General features: G+C 33.2%; 1 protein-coding gene across 1 annotated transcript; it reads right to left on the bottom strand.

The window, feature by feature from the left end:
- On the bottom strand, positions 814 to 6,664 carry LOC109227440 (4-coumarate--CoA ligase 2). Its single transcript, XM_019392607.1, has 6 exons — positions 6,033 to 6,664; positions 5,314 to 5,781; positions 4,381 to 4,579; positions 2,276 to 2,489; positions 1,869 to 1,971; positions 814 to 1,161 (listed from the first exon to the last, which is right to left on the bottom strand). The coding sequence occupies exons 1-6, from the start codon at positions 6,555 to 6,557 to the stop codon at positions 1,042 to 1,044; spliced, it is 1,629 nt and encodes a 542-aa protein (XP_019248152.1). The 5' UTR covers positions 6,558 to 6,664; the 3' UTR covers positions 814 to 1,041.

Here is a 9,673-nt window from a genome sequence, read left to right on the forward strand (position 1 = left end):
AACGGACGGAGTGGTATCAGATTAATAATTATCAGAAGTTATCGGGCGGTTTAACGGATAAATCAAATAATTTTTTTTGAACAATCCTAATTTTTTGGTACATGATAGAATTTGTTAACACTTTGTAATTTGTATTCGATTATCGAATGAATCAAAAAAGAAGTATTTCCACCTATAAATTAAGACTATTATGCTACATAAAAAAAAAACTCCTAATAACTATAGAAAGGACTGGAACTTTATCTCTAAGTTATTTTGAATTATTTAGGTACTTTAAAATATGACATGAATGCGCCACGCTTTCATGTTTACATAACATCGCATAATACCAGGTTACATGATTCTAGTGTTTTTTTTCTTTTTAAAATTCAATCTACTCGACAAAGGAGAAAATGGTATAAAAAGGAATTTCAATGATTTCACTAATATAGGGGTAAAAGTATAAAAATAAAAATTCTTAACGGGTTAACGGTTTATCCGATAAGAAAATTGAGTAATCCGCCCCCATACCGTTGAGCTGTTAATTATAAAATCTCAATCCGTTCACCAACCATTACCCCGATAATCCGATACCAATAAGCCAATAAGCCATCGATTCGATTAAGTTAACGATTACGGTTCGATTTTGATCCGTCCTAACTCTGGAAAAGTGCAGTGAGAAGCAGGAGAATATTTTCCTAGAGAGAAAATTTTCTATTGGAAAAAGTTACCCCAATGTTCTTTTAATCTACTACTCGAGTAAATAAACACGCATGCATTCAAGGGGGTTTATGGTGGAAAGAACTTAAAAATTTCACCAGTAAATGCAAGATATGAATAAATAATACCAAAAAGACATTTAAAAAATTGAAGTCCTTACAGTCAAATGTACATACATTTTCCTCCTTTTGCCAATTCGGTTAATTAATTCTGACCGAAGAGGCACGTAGTTGAAGGTACAATCCAAAGAACATATTATGTAACTTTTTAATAAAAAATAAATTGTCTTCAATGGCGAACTGGTTATAGTTATTGCCACTATTAAAGCTGAAGCTGAAAGTATTAATTTGGAAGCCCAGTAGCCAGTTTAGCTCTCAAATCTTTTCGAAGGATTTTGCCAGATGGAGATTTAGGAACAGCATCCACGAAAAATACCCGCTTTATCCTCTTATAAAATATCACCTGGAAATGCCATTTAAAATATGAACTTTTTTAACTCATCTAGGATAAGTAAAATGAACCTGATTAAATCGTAATATTCCCTCCGTTCAAGTTTACTTTTGTCAACCTTAAAGATTATAATTGAAAAACTAAAGGTAAAATAGGTATAAGATGGTATTGGTTTTCCAAACTGGACAAGTAAAAGTAGACATTTATTTTTAGTACAATGGATAAGTAAATTTGAACGGAGAGAGTAGTTATTAACATGAGATTAAAGGAAATTCTACTGAATAAAAGTTTTTTGGGTAAAGTGCACAGATAGCTATTCTCACGGATGATATTTAAAGGTTAGCCGGTACTTATTTGTCCTAAAAATTTAAACTAAAAATCTTAACTTCATGATAACTCAGAATATTTTTGTCCTAAAAAATTGAATTGAAAAACTGAAATTCATGACGTACTGGCTAATTCGTAAATAGCAGCCCTTTAGAGTGGCTACCTGATGTCATTTCTACCAATTTTTTTGAGACCAGTAAATTTCGAAATGGAGTAAATGATACTCCAGTTCATAACTTGGCCTCTTAGTGATTATACCTTGAAGACTAAATAAAAATAAATTAGCTCAGTATTTGAGCTAATTTATTTTTAGGAAGGAAATAATCCCATTTTCTTTTGTCAAATGAAATTAAAAGAATTTATAAAATGAAAATGAATGTAATGAAACTTACCTGCTTTGAAATAAAATCCTTGACTTCATCTTCGGTAATGGTGGATTCATTGGATCTAACAACAAAAGCCACTGGAACTTCTCCCGCTTGCTCGTCTTTCATGCTGTGGAATGGAAACAGTTCAGAGATTATCAGAATTTAAATAGTACGTCGTCGCTGCATTAAAATGTTTGCCTTAATAAGCAGGGGCGAACCTAGACTATAAGTTACAGTGATTCACGTGATCAATTCAGTAGTTTTTGTTCAAGCCTTCTATTTCTAATAAATATTTGACTGTGAACTAAGTTACTATTGTACTAATCTTGAGGTTGTCATTGAAACCTATAAACTCAAATCTTGATTCCACCTATGTTATTAAGTACTTAGCACATAAAAAAAAAATACAATACAAAATTAGTGAGACTTACGGAACAACAGCAGCATCAGAAATGTTGGGATGGTTGAGAAGGAGGGCTTCGAGCTCAGCAGGTGCAACTTGAAATCCTTTGTATTTAATTAGTTCCTTCAATCGATCCACAATAAAAAGCTCGTCGTCATCATCAATGTAGCCAATGTCACCTGTATATAACCATCCTTCTTTGTCTATTGTTCTTGCTGTGGCCTCTGGATCATTCAGGTAGCCTGCATGCGTATAGAATATTAATTAGTTTGACAATTTTAATTTCACACCAACAACAACATTAAGTCCAGTATAATATCATAAGTGGGGTCTGGGAAGAGTAATGTATACGCAGACCTTATCCCTAATTAAGAAGGTAAAAGATTGTTTCCGATAGATCCTCGGCTCAAAAAAAGATGCTAAAGAGAAAAAGCAGTAACAACAGTACGATCGTAAAAAATCAAAGAGAAAGACACAACAATTAATAATAGAAATCTTCAAATAAGAAAATACAAGACTATACTAATACTACTGGTACTGAAAAGAAAAGTGATCGACTATTTATTAAACCATTTATCGTAATTCTCGACATTCACACCCTCCTATCAAGAATCATGTCTCTGGTAAGCTGAAGCATCATCATATCTTACCTAATCAACAATTTTACTACATTAAATCTAAGATCTACAAAGAATTAAAAGAATGATTCATTTAATGTAGGCAATAGTTTTGATGACTTGGTTGAGCATTAGAATTGGTAGGTAAAGATATTGAGCCAAAAAAGGAGAAAAAAAATCAATAGATCCACCATTGTACATGATAAGTGATTGAATATTTTTAGTGGAAGGGTCAATAGATCCATGTTCATGTGCTCAGGTATGTTGTGCTATTGGCCCACAAATTTTCAGCAGGTAAAAGATGGTAGTCTACATTTTTTATTTTTTTTTGGTAGCCTATTTTACGATACTACCCTATAGTTTGCACCGTGTAGGCACACGTAGTTCAACTCTTGTGACTCTTTAATAATAGGAATACCTAAAACGCTCGAGCTTATTGTCGTAATTAAGTAGTGCCATACACATGGATTAGTTGCACCAAATCTATAATCAATGGTGGAGACACCTTGAATGAAGGGTGTCATCAGACGCGAATCTAAGATTTGAGATTTATGGTAATTTTAGAGTAATATGTAATAATAACTGGGTTCACAATTAAATATTTATAAATATTTAATAATTGTATCGTTTTAAAATGAGAACAAGGAGAAATGAGTTGAGCACTACAAGAAGATAAAGCTATGTGTGGATGTCAGATATTGGTTCCCTTTAAAGTTTTTGTGGATGAATGTAGGTTACATATTATTTTTCAATTTTCTATTGGAAAAGGAGTAGATAATGGGTGTCAAACTCACAATAAAATTGACGGTTTACCAAATGGGACGAGTCACGTAAAATGACCAATATTTGAATCCTCCAACTCATTAAACTCAAAACTCCACCAACATTTACGATAAACCTCAAAAAGGGAGTGTAATTTTGTTTTCATTATTTTATGTTGTTTATAGCTCTACTGCCCAAGAATTTTGAGGGACGAGATCAGTTCCATATATTTCAAGAAAAGAGACATACCAAAAAGAAAGGCAAATAAATATACATGAATATCACTAGGTTTCTGACATAGTATTTGTGTACTTTTCTGTAGTTCGTATATTCTCTTACTCATAAATGTCGTATTCTTTTTTGTTACTAGGTTTTGTCACCTAACAGTGGAATGCTTGTTGGTATATACTAAAAAGGAGTTATGCTTGTTGGTATATATATATATATATATATATATATATATATATATATATATATATATATATATATATATATATATATGAATATGACATGAGGTAGTGACAAATGCCTAATTTAAAATTAATCAATCTTAATTAAATTAATCCGAAAATGTGCCGATCCAAAAAGTTGGTTTATTAAAAAGGTTTAATTTTATAAATATACCCGCGTTCTAAAGGACTTAAGAGTACGCAACAATTGCTATAACATGTTAAATTTTATTAATACGTATAAATTATTTTACACTGCTACTATATATGAGTTAAATTATTAATTTAAATATAGTAATACGTACCTTTCATGATTTGGTCTCCTCTAATGCAAATTTCTCCAGATTGATTCCTGGGAAGAGAATTACCAGTTTCAGGATCCACAATTTTCATTTCAGCATTTCTCACAACTGTTCCACATGCCCCTGATTTTATTTCAAAGGGTTCTTTTGCAAATGCCAAGCACATTGCCAACACTGGTCCAGCTTCTGTCATACCATAACCCTATAAATTTTAAAGCAATTATCACATCAATCGATATTATTTTTCATGTATTTGATAATTACTAATATTAACCAAGTGCCTTTGTATATGAGTCGAGAAATCACTATCTTATGTGTCTTAAATTATTATTATATATATGGACAAAAAAGTACAATCATTATTCATTTCCATGTGGCAAGTGCTATTAGTATACATTTCTAAGAAAAGTGCAGTTGCTTTATTTGCAATATTTTCTAATTGATGGCATTTTCTCAGCAATTTGAGATTAGACGTTTACCAACCACAAGGAAATGTGTAGGAAAATATTAGAAAATTCTAAAATAAGAAAAACATAAGACGTGTTGTGCTAGTTAGTGATCTGGACGAAAAGCCTTACATGTGAAATACTTAATCTCTATATTAATGTAAGAATATTCAGCATTTAAGCAACCATGTGCATTGAGATCTGACTTTTGATTAAGTAACATGGAAATCAACTAATACTATATGAAGACGAAAACGCCAGTCAAGATAGGTTTGATTTTGAAAGGGAGCCTTGGAACAACGGTAAAGTTGTCTCCGTATGACTTCTAGGTCACGGGTTCGAGCCGTGAAAGCAGTCGCTAATGCTTGCATTAGGGTAGCTATCTATATCACACCCCTATGGATGGACTCTGCGTAAATGCAAGATGCTTTGTGCACCACGCTGCCCTTATAAAGATAGGTAAGATTTGGCTAGGAAATGAGAATCTTACCTGACCAAGTTTAGCATTAGGAAATTTGGCTCGAACAGTATCTTCAAGCTCCTTTCCTAATGGTGCAGCCCCAGACATGACAGTTCTTACTGATGAAAGATCATAATCATCAACCATAGGACTCTTAGCAATGGCCAAAACAATAGGTGGTACAAACGGCCCTATTGTCACCTTGTAACTTTGTATCAACTCCAAGAACGGAACAATATCAAATTTCTGCATAATCAAAATCGCTGCTCCAACCCTTAATCCACAAAGCAAAACGGAGTTGAGGGAATAGATATGAAATAAGGGCAACACACAAAGCATCACGTCCTCGCTATGGATATACAAATTCGGATTTTCACCATCAACTTGTTGTGCCAAGCTTGTGACAAGTCCCTTGTGCGTCAACATCACTCCTTTAGGTAATCCCGTCGTCCCGGAGGAGTACGGCAACGCCACCACATCGTCGGGTTGGATTTCTATCTGTTGAGACATATTATAATTAAGTAACTAAAAACGTTCTTTTCAACATAGTATCAGAGCAAATAGAGATCCAGAGTTCAAATTTCACCGTAACCCTAAAAACAAAAATATTTTAATGTGTTTGGCCAATCAACCTCGCACCTGAGGTGCCTCTTGAGACATAATATAATATAATTAACTAAAAATGTTCTTTCCTAGCTAATATCTTAAACTTTTAAATGAGATGGCCGGTCACAGAATTTTTCACTAACCTCCGGAATATCGTGCTCATCGGCCTGAGTTAGCACGGAGAAATGGAGACAGCCCTCCGGGGCGGAGTCGATGCATATGATCTTCACATCATTCTCAAATGCATAATCTTTCACTTTGTTAACATGACACGCTTGTGTGACAATGATCTTAGCACTAGAAGCCTTGGCTTGCTTCACAACCTCAGCAGGAGTAAACAAAGGATTGGCCATTGTAGAAATAGCTCCAAGGTACGATGCACCAATGAAAGCAAACACAAATTCTGGGGAGTTAGGCAATAGGATCATGATTGTATCTTTTTGTTGAATCCCTTGCTTGTGAAGGCCAGCTGCAACTTTTCTTGAATTGAGTTCAACATCAGCATACGTATAAATTTGTTTGTTGGCTCCATTGATTAAACAAGGACGAGAACTGAACTCGGAAATGTTTTCGAAACAGTAGGAATGTAAAGGAAGGTGATTAGGGATGTATATATCAGGGAGTTTTGATCGGAAAATTATATCGCCGTGTTTTGTATCTTTCTCCATCGGCAAAAGGAGTTTGAAAAAATGGATACGCTAAGAGCAAATAAAAGTATTTAGACTTTTAGGTGTCCTGAAGATGAATTATCAAAGGTTGAATATAAATACGAGTATCTGTTGTTGTGAAGACGTGAAGCCAAACGAGGGAGTTGGTGAGAAGGACTTGATTGGTATTTAAAGTTGTTTAGGGGCAGTTTTATGGAAAAAAAAAAATTCTATTATCTTTGGGATATCAGAAATGTGAGAATATGAAGAGGTTTGGTTGGTGAAAGTGGTTTTTCTGAAAGGGGAATGGGGTCCAATAGTTAGATGGTGGGGAAGGGTGGGGGAGGGGGTACTCAAAGTTGACCTTTCAAAATGTAGACTTAGACCCCGTTGAAATTTTTTTTTCCCAATAAAATTTCCCTTTTTTTCGAAATAAGCGTTTATTTATTCATAAAATTTTCAATTTTCAATTTTCACTTGAAAATGCATTTTGGAATTTTTCGAAAATTTAAAAATTTTCAAAAAGCTTTTTTTCAAAATTTTCACTCAGATCACTCACAAAACTTCAAACAACCCAAAATAATATTCATGTCCAAACACAACTCTAATTTCAAATACCATTTTCACTTAAAAAAAATCACTTTTTTTTAAAAAATTTTACAATTCTTATGTCCAAACGCCTACTTATTCCACATAATGATTTTCACCTACCGCAATATGCCGGAATGGGGTTGTTGACGGCCTCTGGACGGCCGTACGGCGGCACTTTCACCTACTGATTTGCATATATAACTCTAGTCTCTAGTAATGTGATAAATGAGTTTAGTTTTTATATAACTCCTTGTATATTATTTGTTACACTAAAACATGATTAATAACCTAAAAATATATTAGGTACTGATTTATGATGGAGTTTCAGCTGTTTTGTTAATTGGTACTTATTTGGTAGTAGAACATAACCGGCTAAACTGCACTAATTATTATAAAACAATAAAAGTAGAAAAACAATATTGCAGAGAAAAGTAGAGAGAGAATTCTTATTGATATTGGATGAATTATAATAGAATAAAACCGTCTATTTATAGGGAGAGGGTAACTTAGCCACCAAGCAATGAACCCTAGAATCTCTCTAAATATAGACATTCACCATAAATACAATTCTATTTATAACACTCCCGCTTGAATGTCTATTCAACAGATAATGTGCCTCGTTAAAATCTTAACTAAAATAAAACTCAGTGGAAAAAAAAAATTCTAGAGAAGGAAAAAGAGTACACATATCTAACAATACGCCTTTTGGTTGCCTCATTAAAAACCTTGCAAGGAAAACTCAGTGGGACAAAACTTTGTAAGGGAAAAAGAGTACAACGGGTATTAACTCCCCCTGATGAGAGCATCAATTCACATCTTTGAGCCTTCGCATCCCAATCTTGTGCACTAGCCTCTTGAAGGTAGATATCGGGAGAGATTTAGTGAATAAATCAGCCATATTAACTCCAATGAATATGTTGCACCTTGAAAATTCTCGCTATCACATTATCATGCTTATAGTAATAGCAAGATACATTTGTGCACAAATTGCACTGAGGAAGTGGTACTTCAAGATCAAGAATTGTATATGCTTCAAGCAACTTAAATCCTTCATGGATTGTTAAGTCATATAAGCCATATAATAGACTTTAGATGCATATTAAATTTTCATGTCATGCTAGACATATTATAAGATATCGAAAACTGATTGCACATACCATTGACTTTATACTTTCAAGTGTTTGAACTACATGTTCAAAACTACATGTCTTTCATATGAAACTAATTCTATTTGAAATTGTTTCTCCAGACTTAAGATCCTCATATATATATTTAGCGCTATCATAGATGTCGTCAACGAACATTTTATATCGGTTTCAACATTTTTAATAAAGATATAACATAGAGATCTCTTCATTTATATTTTCAGGTACCTGAATCTCTCCTGAGATTTTATGAAGTGTTATGTCATGTGATCTTCTAGATCACTTGCCTCCTTTGTTATGATCATTTAGATCATTTGCTCATCTTCTTTATCAAGAAGTTTATTTGAAACCGATTTGTCTATACGCTTCAAGCGTGCCATAGACTTTGTCCTTCTAGGACTTAATAGGAGCATTTGCAATGAGAATATAGTTACTTTCTTTGGACCAGCAAATGCGTCTGGCATGCTTTGCAATATTTTGCAAATGAATTATCCTTTTATGAACTTCAAGTTCATATTATCTTATTCGAGGATCTAGATGTACAAATGATAATTCATTCCACGTAACTTTTTCTCAATTGGTTATCATGTCTCCCCCTCATGTTAGAAAAACTAACTTGTTACCTCAACTTTGAGAACCCATCTTTGTGCTTTATGGTGTTAATAAAAATATACACCGCACATCAATAATAATAAGATAGAATTATTTGGTTCCTGACCCTGAACCACTTGTGAGGGGAGAAAATAATATACTTTGATATATAACATATATCAAACTGATATAGATAACTTTGTTCTCATAAGCAAATATTTAGCTATTAAGTAGAGGCACTTAATAAATCATTTTGCTAAACCAACTGTGATGTAAACCGCCTTATCAAAATAAATTGTCTTGAATAGAAAATCTGGAAATTATGCTCTAAATTAAATTATTGAGCAAGTTACCTCGCAAACACTAGGTTGCAGGTTAATAATAATCGCACATGTAACCATCTCATAGATGCATCTTATGTGGTATACATGGCAGATGAATGGGCCCATATTCACCTTTGATATTTCCAGCATTCATGCGATTCAATCCCAATTTTAGTTGGTCAATTAATTAATGAGAACAGGCAACATAAGAGAATTCGGAAAGAGCTTTCTAGTTCTTTAATATTTACCCATGTGAATTCTCTTTTATTTTTGCACATCATACTTAAATTGATATGGCTAAACCAATTATGCCAACTAAATAAATTATCAATATTGATAAACTTCAGATTTACACCATGACGTGTGCAATTATCAATAAACTCCAAGTTTATTATGATATGGGTTTTTATATCAATAAACTTCTCTTAATTGTGGCATTCTTTTGTTTGTGTAGTACAAACTGAAGAATAAAGCGGGTATCTTTTCA

The sequence above is a fragment of the Nicotiana attenuata genome, chromosome 6 (genome assembly GCF_001879085.1).
Source record: "Nicotiana attenuata strain UT chromosome 6, NIATTr2, whole genome shotgun sequence".
NCBI classification, from domain to species: Eukaryota; Viridiplantae; Streptophyta; class Magnoliopsida; order Solanales; family Solanaceae; genus Nicotiana; species Nicotiana attenuata.